Here is a 24665-nt window from a genome sequence, read left to right as displayed (position 1 = left end):
AGTGAGCCGAGATCACACCACTGCACTCTAGCCTGGGCAACAGAGTGAGACTCCTTTTCAAAAAAAAAAAAATAAGGAGAAGGAGAAGAAAGGAAATCTACAGCTAAAGCCAAATTTGTATTCTAAGTCATTTAAATTTTATCAGGGGAATTTGTACCTTAAAACAGTGATATTTAAACATTTTTAGCAATAGAAACCTCTTTTCAAATGAAATCTTATCCACCTTCTAGTATATAAAACCAGTACATGATAAGTATAAAGTGGTTCAATTTATATCATGTATTTATGAAATTTATATCATTTCTTACTGAAATCATGAAGCTATTTTGATTAAAAAGTTAAAATTAGGGACTGTGGATGATAGTTGCAGTCTGATATCAACCTCCAAATTCATCTTACTTTCGTTGCCTAATCCTGAGAAAATCTTGATTGAAATGAGAAAATCCTAATTTTCGTGTTTGCAGGCACCAGGCATGGTAGCTCATGCCTGTAATCCCAGCACTTTGGGAGGCCAAGGCAGGCGGATCACTTGAGTCCAAGAGTGAGACCAGCCTGGGCAACATGGCAAAACCTTATCTCTACAAAAAATACAAAACACTGGCTGGGCATTGTGGCACACGCCCATAGTCCCAGCTACGTGGGAGGCTGAGGTCAGAGGATCGCTTGAGCCCAGGAGGCAGAGGTTGCTGTGAGCCAAGATCACACCACTACATTCCAGCCTGGACAACAGAGTGAGACCCTGTTACAAAAAAAAAAAAAAAAAAGGAAAGAAAAGAAAACTGTTTGCAGCCAGTCACAGTGGTTCGCAGCTGTAATTCCAGGTACTCAGGAGACTAAGGGAGGAGCATTACTTGAGCCTAAGAGTTCAAGACCAGTCTGGGTGTGATATAGGAAGACTGCATATCAAAAAATTAAGAAAGAAAGAAAAATAAAAATGCTTGCAAATATTATCAGCATTTGGTTTAAGTCCATCTTGCAGTCTTAGAATACATTCCCATTACACTGATCAGGAATCTTAAAGAGAGATTGGAAATATTGGCTCAAAGTTGAAACAAAGAATATCTAACAACTGCTTGCATTTCTCATAAACATATCAGGCAAAAAGTACCCTGCTTTTAAAATAAACACTGAAACTCTAAGGTGTTATAATTACATTACTGTTAGTTTTGAAAATAGTGTATGTCAAGCTTATATGGCTGGGCTCAGTCTGAGCTAATGTGTAATGTTCCACAAGTGTGATGTAATAGTGTTCTTTTTTGTATAATTTTACTTGAGCAGACCTCTTCAAATCTAATTTTAGAAAGACCAACACAGAGCTGCAATATTCCCAATTAAAACTCTTTACCAGAAGTTGTAATGTAAGCAAAGAGCCTATTTTTTCCAGTTTTGTCTAATAATATACTGACAGTACAAGAAAACATGATGTGTGTGTGTTCATAACAAATTTTTAATGAGTGCAAATATATTCTTAAAATATATTTTGTATTTAAATTTAGGCCGGGCGCAGTGGCTCATGCCTGTAATCCCAGCACTTTGGGAGGCTGAGGCGGGTGGATCACCTGAGGTCGGGAGTTCGAGACCAGCCTGACCAACATGGAGAAACCCCGTCTCTACTAAAAATACAAAATTAGCTGGGTCTGGTGGCACATGCTTATAATCCCAGCTACTAGGGAGGCTGAGGCAGGAGAATTGCTTGAACCTAGGAGGCAGAGGTTGTGGTGAGCCAAGATCGTGCCATTGCACTCCAGCCTGGGCAACAAGAGTGAAACTCTGCCTCAAAAAAAATAAAAAAATAAAGATAAATAAATAAATTTAAAATATTTGACCATGTTAAAAGTTCGTTTGAAAAGAGTTCTAAGAAACAGTTTAACCACTGCCTTAAAGTTTCCAGTAGTACTCCCTTCTTGTAAGACAAGCAACCATAGCTCACATTTGTATTTTATAATATTAAGTATAATTTGGAATTAGGAACAAAGTGGTAAAATACTTACCCAAGAGTTTAAAACCCTTTTAAAATAAGTTTGTTTAATTTATCAGTTGTTGTTTTTTATTAAGACAGAGTCTCGGCCGGGCGCGGTGGCACACGCCTGTAATCCCAGCACTTTGGGAGGCTGAGGCGGGGGGATCACAAGGTCTGGAGATCGAGACCATCCTGGATAACACGGTGAAACCTCATCTTTACTAAAAATACAAAAAGTTAGCTGGACGTGGTGGCATGCGCCTGTGGTCCCAGCTACTTGAGAAGCTGAGACAGAAGAAACCCTTGAACCCAGGAGGTGGAGGTTGCAGTGAGCCAAGATCACGCCACTGCACTCCAGCCTGGGCAACAGAGCGAGACTCCATCTCAAAAAAACAAAGACAGTCTCCCTCTGTTGTACAGGCTGGAATGCAGTGGCACGATCTCAGCTCAGTACAACTTCTGCCTTTAAGGTTTAAGGGATTCTCATGCCTCAGCCTCCCAATTAGCTGGGATTACAGACATGTCTCCTGGCTAATTTTTTTGTTTTTAGTAGAGATGGCATTTCACCATGTTGGCCTGACTGGTCTCGAACTCCTGGCCTCAAGTGATCTGCCTGACTGGGATTGCAGGAGTGAGCCACCGTGCCAGCCTTTTTTTTTTTTGAGGCGAGGTCTGTCACTCTGTCACATGGTCTGGATTGCTGTGGTGCTGTCGTGGCTCACTGCAGCCTCAAACTCCTGGGCTCAAGTGATCTGCTCACCTCAGCCTCCCAAAGTGCTGGGATTACAGGCATGAGCCACTGTGACTGGCCTCTTTCATCAGTTTTAGTAATCTTTATGAAGATATCAAATGGTGTTAACTCAGTTGTTTTAATACTAAATAAGGGGGAATAATTGTAGCAAATATATGAAGGAATAAGCCTGAACCCAGAGCCATTGGAAATCATATTGCCCCTGAAGGAAGTTGGGTGGTTGACAACCAAAAATTTACAAAAATAGAGGAAAATCTGGTGATTGTAAAACTATAATTCTTAGATTGCTATTGTTAGTATTTTTTCAGATTCATCATTGCTGTAGATTTAAGAAAAGTTCGAAAACACTTAAGGGAAAAAATGTAAGCTGATTGTTTTTAAGGGTTCAATTTTTGGGAAGGTAGAGAAAATACATTGTTTGGGGGAAACATACATAGTAGGAAGAGATGAAACTGACAAAGGTAAAAGACTGCAGTATAACAATGTTATCCTATTATAAATGCATCATTCATGAATTTAAAACATTTGAATGATTCCTGTTTATAGTCTGTACAGTCTGTTAGAATGGAATTTTGTGAATTATTTCATAAAACAGAACTTCGTTTTTGTAACCTAAATTTGTCTTTTTCAAATTTGAAAGAGAATCCCTAGTTTTAATATAAGAAGATTTCCTTCATTTTCACCCTTTTTATTATCAAACCCCTCTATAGACTGTAGTCTACTGTTCATATTCTGTGTCTTTAGTATCTTGTACAGTGTCTCATTAGCAGTAAGGATTCAGTAAAAGTGTTAAATTTTATGTATCGATTTTTCTTTATTCTTTCAAGTGTACTTTCTATACATATGTCCATATTTAATGTGTTAACATGCTTAGAAAAGCATTTAAAAATAGTCTTTATTCCAGATGTATATGACTACATTTATTGAGAAAACTGATGTGGACAGAATGACTCCTTAATTTGACAAACAAGTCTTTGTGATCCAGCCTCTGCCTGTCTCTTAGACTTCATCTCCTACAATTTTTCATTTTTATTTTGTCTCAGCCACACTGGGCCCCATGCTGTTCCACGGACACAGTAATAAACTTGTTTTTGCACTGGTGTCTACTTTGTCTGGAATGCTCTTTGCCCAGAGCTTCCTAAGAGTCAGTGCTCACTGTGGTCTCTATTCTAGTGTCATTTTCAAAGAGGCCTGTCTCCCTCACCTCCCTCTCCTTCTTTCCTCTCCCATTTACATTCCCCACTCCCCTCCCTCCCTCCCTTCCTCTCTCTCTCCCTCCCTCCCTCCCTTCCTTCCATCCTTCCTTCCTTTTCAGTGCATTCACTGTAAAATTGAGTATGGAAAGTACTGAGAATTTCTATACTGTTCCTCCTAACTCCACACACACAGCTTCCCCCACTATCAACATCCTGCACCAGAGTGGTTCATTTATTATTGATAAACCTGCAGTGACACATTATTATCACCAAGAGTCTATAATTTACTCTTTCTTGGTTTTGTATATTCTCTGGATTTTGAAAAATGTATAATGATGCGTATCAATCATTACAGTATCATACAGAATAGTCTCACTGTCCTAAAAATTCTCTGTACTCTGCCTGTTCACTCCTCCCTTCACTTAATCCTTGGCAACCACCGATCTTTTTTACTGTCTCTAGTCTTGCCCTTTCCAGAATGTCATTTGGAATTACACAGTATGTAGCCTTTTCAGATTAGCTTGTTTTTTTACTAATATGCATTTAAGTTTTCTCTGTGTCTTTTCATGGCTTGATAGCTCATTTCTGTTTTTTTTAATTGTGTTAGAAACCACACAGTATAAAATATATCCTTTTTTTTTTTTTTTTTTTTTTTTTTTTTTTGAGGCGGAGTCTTGCTCTGTCGCCCAGGCTGGAGGTGCAGTGGGGCAATCTTGGCTCACTCTAAGCTCCGCCTGCCGGGTTCACACCATTCTCCTGCCTCAGCCTCCTAAGTAGCTGGGACTACAGTTTCCTCCTACCATGCCCAGCTAATTTTTTGTATTTTTAGTAGAGACGAGGTTTCACCGTGTTAGCCAGGATGGTCTCGATCTCCTGACCTCGTGATCCACCCGCCTCAGCCTCCCAAAGTGCTGGGATTACAGGTGTGAGCCACCACACCCGGCCACTTTTTCATCTTTAAAACTGAAACTTGCCAGGCATGGTGTCTTGTGTCTGTAATCCCACTACTTTGAGAGCATGAGGTGGAGAATCACTTGAGCTAAGAAATTCAAGACCAGCGTGGTTAACATAGTAAGAGCCCATCTCTACAAAATATCAAAAACATTAGCTGGGCATGGTAGCATGTACCTGTAGCCCCAGCTACATGGGAGGCTGAGGCGGGAGGATCACCTGAGCCCAGGAGTTTGAGGCTGTGGTGAGCCATGATCACACCACTACACTCTAGCCTGAGCAGCAAAGTGAGACCCTATATCCATCAAACAACTCCCCTTTCCCACTTGCTCCATTCCCCTGGAAACAACCATTCTACTTTCTGTTTTTATGGTTTTGATGACTCTAAATATCTCATGTAAGTAGAATCATACAGTATTTTTACTTTTGTGACTGGCTTATTTCACTCAACAAGATGTCCTCAAGGTTCATCCAGGTTGTAGCATAGGACAGGATTTCCTTCTTTTTTTAAGGCTGAATAATATTCCATTGTATGTATATACCTCATTTTCTGTATTCATTTGTCAGTTGTAACTAAGAATAGATAAAGAATTACGAATAATGTTGCAATGAGCATGGGTGTACAAGTATCTCTTCAAGATCCTACTTTCAATTATTTTAGATTCAACAGTAGAAGAGGCCTTCCTCTTTGACTTTAAAAACATTTGACTTTAGACTTTCTGGTCTAACATAGGTCCTTCATTTCTCCTACTTTCTACAACCTCTTCTTGCTCAGTTTTTCTTACTAATACTTGACATTGTTTTATATATATACATGTTTATCTCTCTCAATAGAATATTAGTTGCATAAGAGCATGAACTTTGTCTTGTTTTGTTTTGTTTTTTTGAGACTGAGTCTTGCTCAGTTGCCCAGGCTGGAATGCAGTGGCACAATCTCGGCTCACTGCAACCTCCACCTCCTGGGTTCAAGTGATCCTCCCACCTCAGCCTCCCAAGTAGCTGGGACTACAGGTGCATGCCTCCACGCCCAGCTAATTTTTGTATTTTTAGTGACAGGGTTTCACCCTGTGGGCCAGGCTGGTCTCAAACTCCTGACCTCAAGTGATCCGCCCACCTCAGTGTCTGTTTTATTCATTGTTACATCTTTCAAACTCCAATTAGTGCCTGACACATAGTAGATACTCAATAATAAAAATATGTTGAATTGAATTTATTGGATAAAATGGAAAATTAAAAGTAAATGTGCTTGTACTTGAATATCTTTTTTGTTCGTGTTTTGATGTTTCTGAATTAGAACTTTCCCCTTTTCTATTTTCAGAATATGAGTGATGCCATGGCAATTCTGCACAAACTACAGACAGGCCTGGATGTAAATGTAAGATTCACTGGTGTTCGAGTGTTTGAATATACACCAGAATGCATAGTATTTGATCTTCTTGATATTCCTTTGTACCATGGGTGGTTAGTAGACCCTCAGGTAAGTCAAAGAATTTAAATTATATAAACACAAATGCAGGAAAAATGTATTAATTTGGAAAATTAATCTCAATTTATATTTTTTGTTACTTACTTTTTTTGCACTTTTGCCTGGAGTTAGCCAAACTATGAGGTTAAGAGCGCAGTCCTCCAGACTACTAAGTCTGCCCAAGACCTCTGACCCCAACTGCAAGGAGCTAGGGCCCAACTACAAGGTTAGAGGGAAGAGCTCATAGAAGACCACCCTTACTTCTCACACCAATCACAAGTTCAGAGGTTTCCCAAAACTACCCTCAGGTTCAGTAATTCACCAGAGTGACTGACAGGACTCCCTGAAACCTATTATACTCACCATTACAGTTTATTACAGGGCAAAGGTACAGGTTAAAATTAGCCAAGGAAAGAGAGATATATGGCAGAATCTCGGAGGGTTCCAACTGTGAAGCTTCCCCTTGGATCCTCAGGACATCATACCGTCCTGGAATTGATGTATGACAATATGCATGGAGTGCTGCCAATCCTGGAAGTTCACCCAACCTTCAGTGTTCAGATTTTTTATTGAGATTTCATTATGTAGGTATGATTTAATTTATTGCCCATGTAATTGAACCCAGACTCCTACCCTTTCCTCCCTGGAAGCTGAGCTGACACCATGTGGTTCAAGGGATCCATCATTAGTATAAACTGCAGGTGTGGCCCAAGGAGCCCACGATAAATAACACAGTCAGTCCTGTTGGTACGGAATTGCCAAGATTTAGAAGTTATTTCATAGGAGCCGGGACAAAGGTCAAACCTCTCTTTGGGCAAAACCATATTCTTTATTGCATAGCTTTGAAAAGAGATTTTGTATTACCTAAACATTTATTTTAAAAAGGCACTGCCATCTATCCATTCTAGCAATCCAGATTTTGCCTCTTGTCAAGGGTATCAGGGTCCTGGCAGGAAGTAGATGACACACTTAAGGATAACTGTCAGAAGTTTAATGAAGAGACTATTTACAAAGGTGTGGACAAAGTTAAGGGGAAAAGCAAAGGTTGGTGAAGCATCTTAGACCTAGCAACAGCAGAAAATGATTGCCACTCCTAACTCGGAAGAGACAAGGAGAGGGAATACTTAGCAGAACACAGCAAGATTGATTAGTAAAGCACAGAGCTCCTGACCAGGAGATGTGACCTGCAGGAGCGGAATACTACCACCAAGCTATGGCCCGGCAGGGAAAGAGCATAGGTAAAACATTCTCTGACTGCCACTTTCTGATTTCCTCCAGTAGCTCCCAGTGGCCAAATTCAGCTGATAACTAGAAAGTAAGAATTCCAGTTGCTGCAGTCCATAGAGGTTAGTCTCCCGAATAGAGAAGAAATGGAGAGTCAATTGGAAGGATGAAAGGAAAAAATAATTCTACTATCACATACTAAATTTTTCTATAGGTTAGAGTCTTCTCTTTTCCACTGATCTGTTATGTCTATTCCTATACTGTTGTAATATTATTTTCACTTACTTACATGTTTTAACATAAGTAAGATTCAAATTTCAAAATAATACTGGTTAATTGTGAACTTTAAAAGAAAAAGACAAAGGACTCCTACCAGCCAATGCCTTTCAAATTTATTTTGTTTTATGGTATGAGGTGAGAATTTACCTTTTTTATAAATTAAACTTTTTGTTTTGAAGTAATTGTAGATTCACATGCCAGTGTAAGAAATAATAAAGAATGGGCTGGGTGCAGTGGCTCACGCCTGTAATCCCAGTACTTTGGGAGGCCGAGGCGGGTGGATCATGAGGTCAGGAGTTCAAGACCAGTCTGGCCGAGATGGTGAAACCCCGTGTCTACTAAAAAAATACAAAAATTAGCCGGGTGTGGTGGCGGGCACCTGTAATCCTAGCTACTCAGGAGGCTGAGGCAGGAGAATCACTTGAACCCAGGAGGCGAAGTTTGCAGTGAGGCAAGATGGTGCCACTGTACTCTAGCATGGGCAACAGAGCAAGACTCCATCTCAAAAAAAAAAAAAAAAAGAAATAATAAAGAACGATCCCTCATACCTTTTACCCAGTTTTCCCCAATGGGAAAATTTAGTAATTTTGCAAAATTTAGTAAAATATCAAAACTAGGAAATTGACATTAATAAAGTCAAAATACATGGCTGGACACAGTGACTCATGCCTATAATCCTAGAACTTTGGGAGGCCAAGGCAAGAGGATCACTTGAGCCCAGGAGTTCAAGACTAGCCTGGGTAACATGGCAAAACCTTATGTCTACAAAAATTAGCCAGGCATGATGGAACATGCCTGTAGTCCCAGCTATTCAGGAAGCTGAGGTGGGAGGATCACTTGTGCCTAGGAAGTTGAAGCTACAGTGAGTTGTGATCACACCACTGCGTTCCAGCCGGAGAGAAAGAGCGAGACCCTGTCTCAAAATAAATAAATAAGTAAACAAAGTCAAGATACAGAACATTTCTATTAACACAAGAATCCCTCCTGATGCCCTTTTATATCCACACCCACTTCTCTCACACCCTTACCCTCTTCTTAACCCCTGACAACCACTAATCTTTCTCCATTTCTATAATTTTGTTATTTCTAGAATATTATATAAGCAAAATAATACAGTGTGTAATCTTTTTGGATTGGCATTTCAGATTTATCATAAGTCTCCAAAGCATCATCCAGATTGTTGCATCTATCAATAGTTTGTTCCTTTTTATTACTGAGTACTATTCTATGGTGTGGACATACTGTGGTTTTACTTGTTAAAGAGCATCTGGGCGTTTTCCAGTCCCTGGCCATCATGATAAAACTGCTGTAGGCTGGGCCTGGTGGCTCACGCGGTAATCCCAGCACTTTGGAAGGCTGAGGCGGGTGAATCACTTGAGGCCAGGAGTTCGAGACCAGCCTGGCCAACATGGCGAAACCCTGTCTCTACTAAAAATACAAAAATTAGATGGGTGTCGTCATGGCGGGTGCCTGTAATCCCAGCTACTCGGGAGGCTGAGGCAGAGAGAATTGCTTGAACCCAGGAGGCAGAGGTTACAGTGAGCTGAGAATGCACCACTGCACTCCAGCTTGGGCGACAGAGTGAGACTCTGTCTCAAAAAACAAAAATAAAAAAATAAAAATTTGACAATATTAAATGTTGGCAAAGATGTGCAGCATAGAGAAGTCTCACTCCTTGTGGTGAGAATGGAAATTGACCATTTACTTTGGAAGCCAGTTTAGTTTATCCATTAAAGTTGATGCTAAGCGTTCCTTAAGACCCAGCAATTTGGCAAGGCATACACTCCTGATGAGTGGAACAGGATAAATGTCCTAGAGTTTTTCACAGCAGTATTATTTGCCATAATCCCAAACTGAAAACAAGTTGAATAACCATCAGAAGACAAATGAATAACCACATTATGGTATATTCTATGGAATACTATACTACAATGAAAACAAACATGTGCATACCACTATATACAACAACCTTACACTATGTATTTGTTGATTTGGTTTATTATTACTCTAGAATATAAGCTTTATGAAAGCATAAACTATTTTGCTCACTGTTGTGTGTATAGATTCTCTAATGGCACCTTGTATGTAGTAGTATGTAATAGACATCCAAATAAATTGGATGAATGGAGTTCTGGGGTGGGAAAGACAAGATCTTACTCTGACACCCAGGCTAGAGTATAGTGGCATGATCATAGCTCACTGCAACCTGGGACTACTGGGCTAAAGCAGTCCTGTCTCAGCCTCCTGAGTAGCTGGGACTACAGGCACACACTCCCATGCCTGGCTAGATTTTTTATTTTTTGTGAAGACAAAGTCTTGCTATGTTGCCCAGGGTGGTCTCAAATTCCTGGGCTGAAGCAGTCCTCCCCCACTAGCCTCCTAAAGTTGGGATTATAGATGTGAGCCACCACACCTGGCCTTGAGTGAAACACTAATGTACAGATTCTGGATTCTGCCTATGAATATTTGAAATCTTTTTTATTGCTACTCTAGAGAAATATATGTGATTCTTGTATATTGGTCTTTTTTTTTTTTTTTTTTTTTTTTGAGATGGCATTTTGTTCTTGTTGCCCAGACTAGAGTGCAGTGGCGTGATCTTGGCTCACTGCAACCTCCACCTCCCGGTTTCAAGTGATTCTCCTGTCTCAGCCTCCCAAGTAGCTGGGCTTACCGGTGCCCACCACCACACCTGGCTAATTTTTTGTATTTTTAGTAGAGATGAGGGTTCATCTTGTTGGCCAGGCTGGTCTGGAACTCGCGACCTCAGGTGATCTGCCCGCCTCAGCTTCCCAAAGTGCTGGGATTATAGGCATAAGCCACCATGCCCAGCCTGTTGATCTTGTGTTTATTATTGTAGTTGGGTTTTGGGGGGTTTTGTTTTGTTTTACAGACAGTGTCTTGCCCCATTGCCCAGGCTGATTGATGTGTAGTAGCATGATCATAGCTCATTGCAGCCTTGAACTCTTGGACTCAAGCAATCCTCTCGCCTCAGCCTCTTGAATAGCTGGGACTATCGATGTGCACCACCATGTCCAGCTAATTTTTTAAAAAATGTTTTGTTAGAGGCCTTGCGTGGTGGCTAACGCCTGTAATCCCAACATTTTGAAAGACCAAGGTGGGAGAATTGCTTGAGCCCAGGAGTTTGAGGCCAGCCCGGACAACATAATGAGACTGTCTCTACCAAAAATTTCAAAATTAGCTGAGTGTGGTGGCGTGTGCCTATAGTCCCAGCTATGCAGGAGGCTGAGGTGGAAGGATTGCTTGAGCCTGGGAGGTTGAGGCTGCAGTGGGCTGTGATCACACCACTGCATTCCAGCGAGAGTGACACAGTGAGACCCAGATCACACCACTGCACTCCATTGTGGGTGACACAGCATGGGAGACAGAGTAAGAAAAAAATCTCAAAAAAATATTTTATTTTATTTTTAGAGACAGGAGTTTTGCTGTGTTGCCCAGACTGGTCTTGAACTCCTGGCCTTAAGATATCCTCCTGCCTCAGCTTCCTAAAGTGTTTGCGTTATGGTGTGAGCCACCACAGCCAACTTATTGTAGCTGTATTTTTGTGGATTTCTTAGAATTGAAAATTCAGATTCTTTGAAAAGACTTACTGAAATTGAGTCACTAATGAAAAGCACTATAAAGTAAAGGTGTTGAGGAAAATAACATCTGAAGAGATTGTGCCCTCAAATTGTTTCTTAAGGGTCTAACTTCTCATTTTACATAAATCAAAGCTGGAACTCATAGATGTTTTTTGTGCAATCTACATAGAATCTTATCCCAAGGATCCTCTCGCAAAGAAAAGGATTTGTTTGGCTCTGCGTCAGAAGATTGACCATTGAATACATTTTTGTGTTTTAAGTTAATATGAAATGTTTAAGATATGGACCAGGCACATTGGCTCACACCTGTAATCCCAGCACTTTGGGAGACTGAGACAGGCAGAGTACTTGAGGTCAGGAGTTCAAGACCATCCTGGCCAACATTGTGAAACCCCGACTCTACTAAAAAATACAAAAATTAGCTGGGCGTGGTGCCAGGCGCCTGTAGTCCCAGCTACTAGGAAGGCTGAGGCAGGAGAATCGCTTGAACCTGGGAGGCAGAGGTTGCAGTGAGCCAAGATTGCCCCACCACACTCCACCCTGGTGACAGAGCGAGACTCCATCTAAAAACAAACAAAAAAATTAGTCAGGTGTGGTGGCGGGTACCTGTAATCCCTGCTACTCGGGAGGCTGAGGCAGGAGAATCACTTGAACTTGGGAGGTAGAGGTTGCAATGAGCCAAGATCACACCACTGCACTCCAGCCTGGGCAAGAGAATGAGACTCGATTCCCCCCACTAAAAAAAATGTTTAGGATATCTATGCCTGAATGAGTTAAGAGTCTTTTAGTATTGTAGACTTTTTCATAAACAAGGAAAATAAATTATAGCCTAGAATGGTGGTTCTCAAACTTGTTATGCATCGGAATCACCTGCTCAGTGGAATGAAAACTTACACAATTGAGAAGCAACTTGAGCCTGAAATTCTTTTACATCTTTTTAATAAGCTCCCCAACTTTGAAAACCACTGCTGAGTATGTGCAGATATATGTTGAGACCTGTGATATTCAAAGGTGATCATTTGAATGTAGGAAGAAAACATTGTTCCTCTTATTTTTATTTATATAATTCTAAAATTTGTATTTATTAGGTATATAACTTGTTAATACAGCAATACACGTAAATAATTTATAAATAAATATAAATATATTTTTATGTATGGAAAGGCAACTATATAAGTTGTTTAGACAGTAGAAACCTCTTTTTCTTCTATAGTCAAAGCAAAGTGTAATGGAGACAGAGTAAAGAAGCCCAGTTTTATTTTCCTATAGCTTAAAAGTTTAAATTTACTCTTCTGCTGTACCTCCAAAAACAAAGATTAAATAAGAATCATGAAGCAGATATCATTCCTGATTAACATACTTTTCTTCAGGAAAATAACGTTAGTTATCTCTACTCACATCTCCACTATACTTCTCTAGGAAATAAGTAATAAAATGTAATAATTTTATTAATCTTATAAATTAACATATTTAAAGTTGCCTTGCTTTAAATATGCAGCATTTGTTTTTTAGTTTTTAAAAAAAAAAAAAAACTGTTGCTTGGTAGTTTATGCTGGGTGAAAAAAAATGGATATTTTCTTATTTTTTCTCCTGAAATAGTTTATGTTTTATTTTGATCACTTAAATACATGTTTATGACCTTAAGAAATAAAGTTGCATGTAATAATCCTATTTAATCTTTTTTTGCATAATTAAAATAATACAACTGCAGTATTTTTCGTAATGTGTCATACTGAGCTGTAAACAAACTTGGAAACTGTTGGGTGTTGATTTTAGTGCTGATTTTGTTTTTCTTAAATAATAGTTTTATATTTAGTATTAGAATAAAATTATAAAGAGTGATATGGCTCTCTTTTGTTTTGTTTCTAATCTTACCATGATTAGTGAGACAGTCATTTGTTTTCTAGATTGATGACATCGTAAAAGCTGTTGGTAACTGCAGCTACAACCAACTAGTGGAGAAGATCATCTCTTGTAAACAGTCAGACAATAGTGAGCTGGTTAGTGAAGGTGGGTGAGTGCTGCTGTTTCCTGACTTTTGAAATTCTTGGCAAGATAATTTTTCTAATAATTTAATATCTTTCAAATTTATTAAATAAGACTTCTAAAAAACACATGTCATATTACTTGTATGAATTTTAAGAAGTAACCATTCACAGGCTGGGCATGGTGGCTCTCGCCTGGAATCCCAGCGCTTTGAGAGGCCGAGGCAGGTGGATCACCTGAGGACAGGAATTCATGATCAGCCTGGCCAACATGGTGAAACCATGTGTCTGCTAAAAATACAACAAAAAATTAGCCGGCCATGGTGGCTCATGCCTGTAATCCCAGCTACTCAGAAGGCTGAGGCAGGAGAATCACTTGAACCCAGGAGGCGGAGGTTGCAGTGAGCCAAGATCGCGCCACTGTACTCCACCCTGAGCAACAGAGTGACTCTGTATCAAAAAAAAAAAAAAAAAAAAAAGAAGTAATCCTTCATAAAGGTGCCAATTAAAGGTTTTTCCTAGAATTCTTTTTCATTTAACTTGTAAAATCAGGCCTCGATTCTATTAAAAATCTTTGGAATCACTTGCTAACTTTGGTATAGTCATGTACCCAGAGGTTACTGATAATTACTTTTTTAAAAAAGGTTTATTATTTAGGAGTACTGAATGGACTTTATCATTGATCCTGAATACTTCAATTGACTGAGATGAGTATTATGGTGCTCAAGTACTCTATTTTAGTAGACTACTGCCTTACGTTTTAGCATAATATAATATATTAAAGCCCCATTCTGGATCAGAATATGCCTCTGAAAATCAGTTTTCCTAATCCTTAGCTAACTGAAATTCCTAAATTCATCATCACAAAATCAGTTTAATATTTTTTCAACTGTGTTCCAGTCAATGATGAGAAGTGGAGATTTGAAACAGAATGCTATCAAAAGGTATAGCATGTAGATATACCTTCTTAGTCCCCATTTTACTCTTTCAAAAATACACACAAATACTGAGGCTATACTTCTTCTTTCTATGAAAGGTAAACAAAAAAGAAAGAGAAATCATGAGAAGTAGAGCATGAGTTTTAGTCTGTCTCAGACACACAATTATTTTACATAAGATATAATGAAAGTTTATTACAATAATCACATTTTTAAGAATTAAAACTGACGACTACAAGAACATATGAGCATATAAAAGATATGTGCATGAATTCCATCTATATTAATCAGAACCCAACTAATTATATTACTTAATTATCCAGAAGTTTAACACATTTTTGCAAAAGAGGAAAATAATAAGAAAATACATAGTATTTTAGTTAAGGTTTATCCTAATCTTTTTTTTTTTTTTTTTTGGAGATGGAGTTTCACTCTTGTTGCCCAGGCTGGAGTGCAATGGTGCGATCTCAGCTCACTGCAACCTCTACCTCCCAGGTTCAAGCCATTCTCCTGCCTCAGCCTCCCGAGTAGCTGGGATTACAGGCATGCACTAATTTTGTATTTTTCGTAGAGATGGGATTTTGTCTTGATCAGGCTGGGAGGTTTATGCTAGTCTTCTACTTGCAATAAACATATAAAGATGCAGGGACAGGCTGGACATTGTGGCCCACACCTGTAATCCCAGCACTTTGGGAGGCTGAGGCAGGAGGACTGCTTGAGCCCAGGAGTTTGAGACTAGCCTGGGCATTGTAGCAAGATCCCATTTCTAAAAAATAAAAATAAAAAATTAGCCAGGCACCTGTAGCTCCACGTACTTGGTAGGCTGAGGCTGAAAGATCACTTGAACCCAGGAGGTCAAGGCTGCAGTGAGCCAAGATCATGCCACTACACTCTAGCCTGGGCAACAGAATAGAATCTGTCTTAAAAAAAAACCAAAAAGCAAAAAACATTATACAGTCGTTGATCGTTGATTTCTCTGACAACTCTTTCGTTACAGCATGAGGCAGCAATGTTCAAATTTTAGGAGGGAAGGAAGCAACAAAACTGTTAGAAAAGTGTTTTATCTCAATTAACAAAATTCCTTCTCAATGAACTAGACTGTAGGGGGGAAAAACTCCACCCACTAGAAGTTTGCATTCCTATACAAGCTCTCATTACCATAGATATATTACTAAAAAGAAGCTCCTATTTTAAAAATGTCTATCTGTGGAATCCTTCTTCAGTAATGTCCAGTATACTAGAGTATGCTATTCAGTAGTACTTGAAGGAACAATATGATTCAGAAAGTGGTAACAGACAGAATGCTAGCCAAGAAGTAATACTTGGATAAACTGACTTATGGAGTATGAAGTTATGTGGAACACTTTTAACATCTTTCCCAATTATGTCTACAAATACAGTAAGGATGGGACTTAGTACTACAATAATTAATAAAATGAACAAAAAAGTCAGTCCCTTCATTACTTCTTTTTCCTTAACCTGATGTCACAAATATTATTATTTTTCTGACATTGATTCCTCAGGATAACGAAAAACTATAGTTAATATATGTGTTATTGATAATTTAGGAAGAACATCATGGTAAAAGCAAAGAAAGAAACCCTCTAAAATGGTATAGAATTTTTAAGGAATATCTACTGGGTATATTTATTGATTACTTCCTTGATATATAAATTTCATAGTGGTGAAATTCTACATGCCAGATTTCCATATTAAAGAATAATTATATGTGTCATTCAGCATAATTAAAAAGCTAAACTAGATATTTGTTCATAAGTGACTACAAATATGTAGTTCATTTGAAATAATTACTTAACACTAATGGTTACTTGTATAAAACACTAAGAAATCATGGAAAATAAAAGGCCATAATAGACCATAATAGACATTTTTACTTACTTTTTAGCAATTAGGTTTCCTTCATCATTTTTCTTTATCATATTATCTTTTTTTTTTTTTTTTTTTTGAGACAATCTCGCTCTGTCACCCAGGCTGGAGTGCAGTGGCATGATCTCGGCTCACTGCAACCTCTGCCTCCTGGATTCAAGCAATTCTCCTGCCTCAGCCTCCCGAGTAGTTGGGACTACAAGCATGTGCCACCGTGCCTGACTAATTTTTGTATTTTTAGTAGAGATGGGGTTTCACCATGTTGGCCAGGCTGGTCTCGAACTCCTGACCTCAGGTGATCTGCCAGCCTCGACCTCCCAAAGTGCTGAGATTACAGGCATAAGCCACCTCAGCCAGCCCATCATATATCATATTATCTTGAGTGGTGTTCAGTTGAAATAATCTGCTTTCTTTTTCTGTTTAGCCTGCAATTGTAGCTTTCCCTTTAAATCAGTATAATACCTCAAAGCTGACTTATTTCTAATCTTTATTAAAAAAAAAAATAAGTTTTGATCACAGGTAATAACTTTTTAAAAATTCACACATTTTATTTCCTATCAAGGTATGGAGAATAAGAAATATATTCCCTCAAATTCCTTTTTAAGGAAAAAGAAATGTTATTTAGCAAATAATCAAATAGAGTTAGGTGTTCTTTCAACTTGTTTTAGATAACATTCACTTTTCTTGATGCAAATACCTTGTAAGTAAAGGTATAGAACTTTTACTTTACGTAGAATACTTATTTGTAGAACACAGTGCTTTTGGGTGTTGATACCTTTTTTATTTTCTACTTCTTTTCCAGTATAGTGATGAATAGAAACAATACCTTTTTGAATCTGGTTGTGATGATGCTGATTTTTCATGGCAGCAAAAATCAGCAAGTTTAAAAAAAAGCACAGTACCAGCAGCCAGACTTCACCAGAGCTATTCATTTAATTCCAGATGCTCTCAGGAATCGTTCTTTTTTGTTGTGTGTGTGGTTGTTGTTTGTTTGTTTTGAGACAGAGTCTTGCTCAGTTGCCCAGGCTGGAGGCTGGAGTACAGTGGTGCAATCTCGGCTCACTGCAACCTCTGCCTCCTGGGTTCAAGCAGTTGTTCTGCCTTAGCCTCCCAAGTAGCTGGGACTACAGGCTCACGTCACCACACTGGCTAATTTTTTGTATTTTTAGATGAGACAGGGTTTCACCATGTTGTCCAGGCTGGTCTCAAACTCCTGACAGCTGATCTGCCCACCTCCGCCTCCCAAAGTGCTGGGATTACAAGTGTGAGCTGCCACACCCGGCCTAGGAATGTTTCTTTAACAGTTGATCCTAGGACAAAAATACGCTTATAAAAATATTTCTAGGATATGTATTCATTTATTAAAATATTTATTGAGCCTTTATTATGTGCCATAAATACTGAACATTATAGTTTGGCTTATTATTTTTATTAAATAATATTGGTTTCCTTTTTCTTTCTTCAACTTTTATTTTGAAAAATCTCAAACCCATAAAAAATATTATAATGGCACAATGAACATTTATATGCTCTTTACCTAAATTTACCAATTGTTAATATATTGAATGTTTTCTTTTTTTCTGTATTCCTACACACCGAACACATAATCTTTTTTTTTTTTTTTTTTTTTTGAGACGGAGTTTTGCTCTTATTGCCCAGGCTGGAGTGCAATGATGCAACCTTGGCTCACCACAACCTCTGCCTCCCAGGTTCAAGCGATTCTTCTTCCTCAGCCTCCCGAGTAGCTGAGATTACAGGCATGCACCACCACACCTAGCTAATTTTGTATTTTTAATAGAGATGGGGTTTCTCCATGTTGGTCAGGCTGGTCTCAAACTCCCAACCTCAGGTGATCTGCCCGCCTTGGCCTTCCAAAGTGCTGGGATTACAGGCATGAGCCACTGCACCTAGCCCCACACACTCTTTTTTCCCTAAATCTTGTGAGAATTAATTGCAAATATAGCACTTTGCCCGTAAATGCTTCATCATTTGTCTCCTAAGAACAAGGAATTCTCTTATATAAATTCTCCTATATAATCACGATACAATTATCTCAAGCAATTTAGCATTTATAGAATATTATTTAATATATTGTTCATATTCAGAATTATCCCATTTTCCCAGTAATGCCCCTTACAGCTTTTAATTTTTTTCAATGTAGGCTCCAATTAAGAATCATTTAGTTGTCACATCTCTTTAGTCTTCTGTAATGTAGAATAGTTCTATAACCTTCTTCCTTCCTTCCTCTCTTGCTTCCTCCCTTCCTTCCTTCCTTGCTTCCTCCCTCCTTTCCTTCCTTGCTTCCTCCCTCCTTTCTTTCCTTTTTTGTCTTTTATGACATTGACTTTTTAAAATAGTCCAGGCCAGTTGTTCCATTGAATATTCCTCAATTTGGATTCATCTGATTATTTCCTCATTAGTAGATTCAGGTTATATATTTTTGGCAGGGATGCTACATAGGTGAGATTATGTCTTTCCCAGTGCATCAAATCGGGGGCACATGAGCCTGATTATCTCATTATTGGTGATGTTCAAATATAAGATAATATCTGCCAGGTTTTAATACTGTAAAGATGCCCTTTTCCCTTGGTAGTTAATAAGTCACCTGTGATGTTATTCTTTAAACTCTGTGAATATGCTATTCCTTAATAATCTTTCACCCAGTAGATCTGGCATCCATTGATTCTTGCCTGAATCAATTATTACTGTGGTGGTCATAATTTCTGTTATTCCTTCTATTTATTAGTTGTTATTCTTCTGTAACAGAACAGTTTTCACTTCTCTTCCTTCTCCTCCTTCCCCATTAAAAAAAATTATATCAATATAAACTCATGGATTCCTTTTTATTCAGTGTATTATAATCCATTATCATTATTCTTTTTGATGCTTTAATTGTTCTAAATATGATATGGCCAGTGGGATGCCCTCAAGTTGGGTCTTGTGTTCTTTTGTATCTCCTCATCTTTCCTTGAGCACTTATTTTTTGGCACAGTAAAATGTTCTGGGCTCCCTACTGTACTCCTGGAATCAAATCATATGAGTGGACTGGGCGCGGTGGCTCATGCCTGTAATCCCAGTACTTTGGGAGGCCAAGGTAGGTAGATCACCTGAGGTCAGGAGTTCGAGACCAGTCTGGCCAACATGGTGAGACCCTGTCTCTACTAAAAATACAAAAAATTAGCCAGGTGTGCAGTGAGCCGAGATAGCGTCACTGTACTCCAGCCTGGGAACAGAGTGAGATTCTGTCTCAAAAAAAAAAAGAAAAAAAAAATTATATGAGCTTTTATCTTTTCAAGTAAAATCTGGGCATTTGTCATTAAAATAAATTGTTTGGGCCGGGCGCGGTGGCTCAAGCCTGTAATCCCAGCACTTTGGGAGGCCGAGACGGGCGGATCACGAGGTCAGGAGATCGAGACCATCCTGGCTAACACAGTGAAACCCCGTCTCTACTAAAAATACAAAAAACTTAGCCGGGCGAGGTGGCAGGCGCCTGTAGTCCCAGCTACTCGGGAGGCTGAGGCAGGAGAATGGCGTGAACCCGGGAGGTGGAGCTTGCAGTGTGGGTGACAGAGTGAGACTCCGTCTCAAAAAAAAAAAAAAAAAATTGTTTTGCCCATCCTTTTGAGAAAAAAATACATTAATGTATTTGATCTTTGAAACTTAAATATAGATTAAATTCTTTAAAATTAGATTGTTTAAAGCTGTCACAGTGACAAGTTAAGTTCTGACTAAGCTTAAATTTGAACACAAATCTCAGACAGGACCACATCTAGGCAACATTTTTAAATAAATCAAATTTCCTTCCTTCCTATTTCTACATTCTATTCCTTTTTACCTAATGATAGTACCTGTCTTTCTAACTTCACCATCTGTAAGGCATTCATTACTTTCATGTTCTCTAATAACTGTCCAGTAATAGAGGAAAACAGTTTAATGAACTAATTTATTATTGAATTTCTTTTTTCTTTTTTTTTTTTTTTTTTAAGATAGAGTCTCTGTCGCCCAGACTGGAGTGCACTGGTACAGTCTCGGCTCACTGCAAACTCCGCCTCCCAGGTTCATGCCATTCTCCTGCCTCAGCCTCCCAAGTAGCTGGGACTACAGGCCCCTGCCACCACACCCAGCTAATTTTTTTGTATTTTTAGTAGAGAAGGGGTTTCCCTGTGTAAGCCAGGATGGTCTCGATTTCCTGACTTCATGATCCGCCCGTCTCAGCCTCCCAAAGTGCGGGGATTACAGGCGTGAGCCACCGCACCCAGCCTTGAATTTCTGAATATAAGAAATATTTTCAAATATAGTAATCTTCTCAGGAAAATCAGGCTTACATTTATTCTCATGAATAATGCTCTATTATCGTTATATGAATTTTTTTACCTTTAGTATCATCAATAACAATATCTAACAATAAAATTGAGATTTAATGTGAATGTTGTAAATAAACCATGGATTATTTGAATCAGTAACACCTCTTTGAGCGTTATAATGATGCTCTGATAAGTCTACAGATAAATAAACCGCTGTGTAACACTTAGAGTTGTTTTCCAAAGTTTGTTTAAATAGTTGTAAAAAGTTAAAACTAGATTAGCCTTTTCCACTAAAACCACTGTTTAAGAGATGACAGGAGAATTACGAAACATTGTTTTTTCTAGTTCTTAATAAGTTATGCTTTATGGTTTTGGGAGAGATATAATTCAGGTGGCATTTATAATACTCGTCTGCAATAAATTTTAAAACTTAATACCCATAATAATTCTCCTAGGTTACAGTCTTCACTTTGCCATAACTAGTTTTATGTCCTTGGGCAAGTCACTTATTCTCTCTGAGCCTATGTCCTATTCTGTAAAAAGAAGTAGCAGAGAAAGACCTTTCTAATGTTGAATTTTTGAATTTCACACTAACATGAAAGTAATGTGCTATATATCTACTGAATTTCTGTATCTTTTTGAGAGGGATCTGTAGAGAGGATATTGTGTGAGTAAGGTATGGAAGGGGCATTTAAAAACATCTTTCTGAAGGGAACATTTAGTAATACAGATATTACAGACAGCAGTGGTACTTTTCAGCACAGGCATAATGCCTACTCTTTAAATGCTACATAATAGTAAATGCTATTTACTAGTGTACATCATAAATGCTATTCATTAGTATATGGTCACTTAGTACTTGGCAAAGTAACAGCAGTAATCAGGTGAAGAAACCTCTTATATCTAAATGTATAAACCGAAAAAGTTGCAAGTATTCAATGAATTTCTTTTGACTATAGACCTCTTTATAATTTTTGTACTTCTGTCATAACAAAGTCCTTGCAGTAGTGTGATAACTATAGTGTGGTAACTTTTTACAACTACTTTGTAGCTTGAAGTACTATGGTTTGACACTAAGGGATGTCTAGGGAGTGGAATAAACCTATGTTATCTGCTTCTGGCCCTACCAAGTTTTATTTTAAATTTATTGTTGAAGTGTTACTTTCATACCACAGATTTATCTTTAGTCCTTATATCTATATCTCTCAGATCACTTATGAAACTTTTTAGGGCATTCCCTTCCCTCCTCTCCCATTGCTTCTGAGACATGTCTCCTTACTCCAAAAGGAAGGACGCAAGGAAGAAGAGAAATACAAGTTTAAAAAAATATGTATACAGTTGATTCTCATTATTTATGGTAGCTATGTTCTATAAAGTTGCTGTGAACACTGAATTAGTGAATGCTGAACTACTGTCCCTAGGATAAATATGAGTTAGTTACCAAGGAGCCTTTGGTAACAACATTTTCATCAACTGATCAATACATAAACTTGTTTTATGTGTGTTTCTGTTAAACACACCTTATTTAATATATATTGTTGATTCACTAGCGTTAAACTCACAGCCAACAGCACTACAGATAGAATATGCCTAATCTGAAAATCCAAAATCCAAAATGCTCCAAAATCTAAACACCAACATGACGCTCAGAGGAAATGCTCATTGGAGCTTTTGAGATTTCTCATTTTCAGATTAGGGATGCTCAGCTGATAAGTATAATGCAAAGGTTGCAAAATCCAAAAGAATCCAAACCCAAAACACTTCTAGTCTCATGCATTTCAGATAAGTGATACTCAGCCTCTCAACCTGTATAACTCATGCCTGAACGAAACTTACCTAGCACATGTATTTTTTCTGTAAGGCACATCACAGCCTTTGTCTACTGAATACTAGCCAGCACTTTGGCATTATGCTTGGATGCTGTTTGAAACAGCAAAATCACCAACAGAAGGCATAAAAATGTGAAAAACTTGGCACTAAATAGACTATGAAAGGGACACTTGTTTACAGTATGTGAGAGAGCTGAAGCAAGAAGGCAGAATGTTGCCTTGTTTGACCTCAGCTGGGAATGTGCACATTGGGCCACTCAGAATTTTCACCGGTCTTCACATGTCCACAAACAAGCATAAAAATGCTGCAAGTGTTGATTTGAAGGTTCTAAATAAATTTTAGCCAGCAGATGAACTTGCAGATATGAACTTGCAATGAGGATCAATTGTGTTTATGAAGATCAGCTGTGTGCGTGTGTGTGTGTGTGTGTGTGTATATATATATGTTTTAAACTATACCCCAGATCACTTCTGCATATTTTATTGTATTTCAAAAACAAAAGCCATAAGATCTGTTTCCAAACTTGATACAGCTACATGAGTGGCATATGTTGGAGGAGATTAAAATAAAAATGGCATTAAAAACCATTACAAATGACATCATTTATCCCACGGCTTTCTCTTCAGCCTTATGCCTACTTGTAGTTTTAAAGCAAAAATTGAGAAGTGTACAATTAAGAATTGAGAAGTTTAAGAATTATCTACGATTTTTGTAAAATCTTTTAATGTGAAAACACCTTGCTACTGGGAAGGTAGCTGTTGACTGACATTTTTCTTTCCTACCCATTTTTAAAATTGCCTGACACCTGTCTTTTTATTTGCTTTGATGAGTTTTAGTTTTATTGTGTCTGCTTTTTTACTGCAACCTGCATGAAATCCTTTGTAATAGTAGGTGAGGTATAAGTAAATTCATTTGTTTATAAAAAAGAATTTCACGTAACTATTTCTTTAGGTTAGGAATTTCTGTATACACATATTTCATAGCAAAATTAAAATCACAGATGTCCAATTTGGAGTCATCATAAAGTAGTAGGGAAAGTATTATAATGATTGGCCTTTTTCCATGCTTGGAACACACTTTAAATAGCAAAAGAATAACTTTTTAATTTTGAAATTATTCTATCTAATATTATGCATTGGTTCTATAGGCTTTGTAGCTGAGCAGTTTCTAAATAACACAGCCACTCAACTGACATACCATGGATTATGTGAACTAACTTCAACGGTTCAGGAAGGAGAACTTTGTGTGTTCTTTCGGAATAATCATTTTAGCACCATGACCAAATACAAGGTATGATATAGAAATAGCTATTTAATTGTGATTCTAAATCAAAAGAGCTTGATTTAGAGATGTCTTTTGATCTGCTTATAAATAAAAGATTTTAGCATAATATTTTGTAACCATCAAATTATGAAGGTAATTATTAAATACAGTACTTTATAAGGATGGGATGGATTAACAATTGAAGTGTCACCTCAAATCACTTTTTGTTTTTTAATTCTCCACTTCTTTTTCACAGATCTTTGCAATAAGTATTTTATTATTTTCTTTCTAAGAATCAAAAAAAGATAAACCCTAGAGATAGAACTAGGATGACTTCTTTTTTTTTTTTTGAGATGGAATTTTGCTCTTGTCGCCCAGGCTGGAGTGTGATGGCGCGACCTCGGCTCACCGCAACCTTTGCCTCTCGGATTCAAGCAATTCTCCTACCTCAGCTTCCTGAGTAGCTGGGATCACAGGCATATGCACCACCACACCCCGCTAATTTTTGTGTATTTTTAGTAGAGACAGGGTTTCTCCATGTTGGTCAGGCTAGTCTTGAACTCCCGACTTCAGGTGACCCGCTCGCCTTGGCCTCCCAAAGTGCTGGGATTACAGGCGTAAGCCACCATGCCCAGGCTTTTTTTTTTTTTTTCTTTTTTTTCTTTTTTGAGATGGAGTTTCACTCTTGTTGCCCAGGCTGGAGTACAATGATGTGATTTTGGCTCACTACAACCTGCACCTTGGGTTCAAGCAATTCTCCTGCCTCAGCCTCCTGAGTAGCTGGGATTACAGGTATGCGCCACCATGCCTGGCTAATTTTGTGTTTTTAGTAGAGACGGGGTTTCTCCATTTTGGTCAGGTTGATCTTGAACTCCCGACCTCAGGTGATAACTCGCCTCGGCCTCCCAAAGTGCTGGGATTACAGGCGTGAGCCACCACGCCCGGCCAGAACTAGGATGACATCTAATGATGGAAGTTTATATTTCAGTGCTAAAGGAATTTAGAATAAACTTTTTTATTTATTTAGATGATT

General features: G+C 38.3%; 1 protein-coding gene across 1 annotated transcript in view; it reads left to right on the top strand.

Moving 5' to 3' along the window:
- LOC116272538 (ubiquitin carboxyl-terminal hydrolase MINDY-2-like) overlaps positions 1-23945 on the top strand; it is a 56607-nt gene extending 32662 nt beyond the window's left edge. Inside the window, exons 4-6 of the mRNA XM_031661273.1 lie at positions 6177-6335; positions 13333-13435; positions 23517-23945. Coding sequence (XP_031517133.1) covers positions 6177-6335; positions 13333-13435; positions 23517-23665 — 411 coding nt within the window. The 3' untranslated portion in view covers positions 23666-23945. The remainder of the gene's footprint in view (positions 1-6176; positions 6336-13332; positions 13436-23516) is intronic.
- Positions 23946-24665: the final 720 nt, after the last annotated feature.

The sequence above is a fragment of the Papio anubis genome, unplaced genomic scaffold, assembly GCF_008728515.1.
Source record: "Papio anubis isolate 15944 unplaced genomic scaffold, Panubis1.0 scaffold123, whole genome shotgun sequence".
Classification (NCBI taxonomy): domain Eukaryota; kingdom Metazoa; phylum Chordata; class Mammalia; order Primates; family Cercopithecidae; genus Papio; species Papio anubis.
Note: the sequence above shows the minus strand (reverse complement) of the source record. Positions and strands in the feature narration are given on the sequence as shown.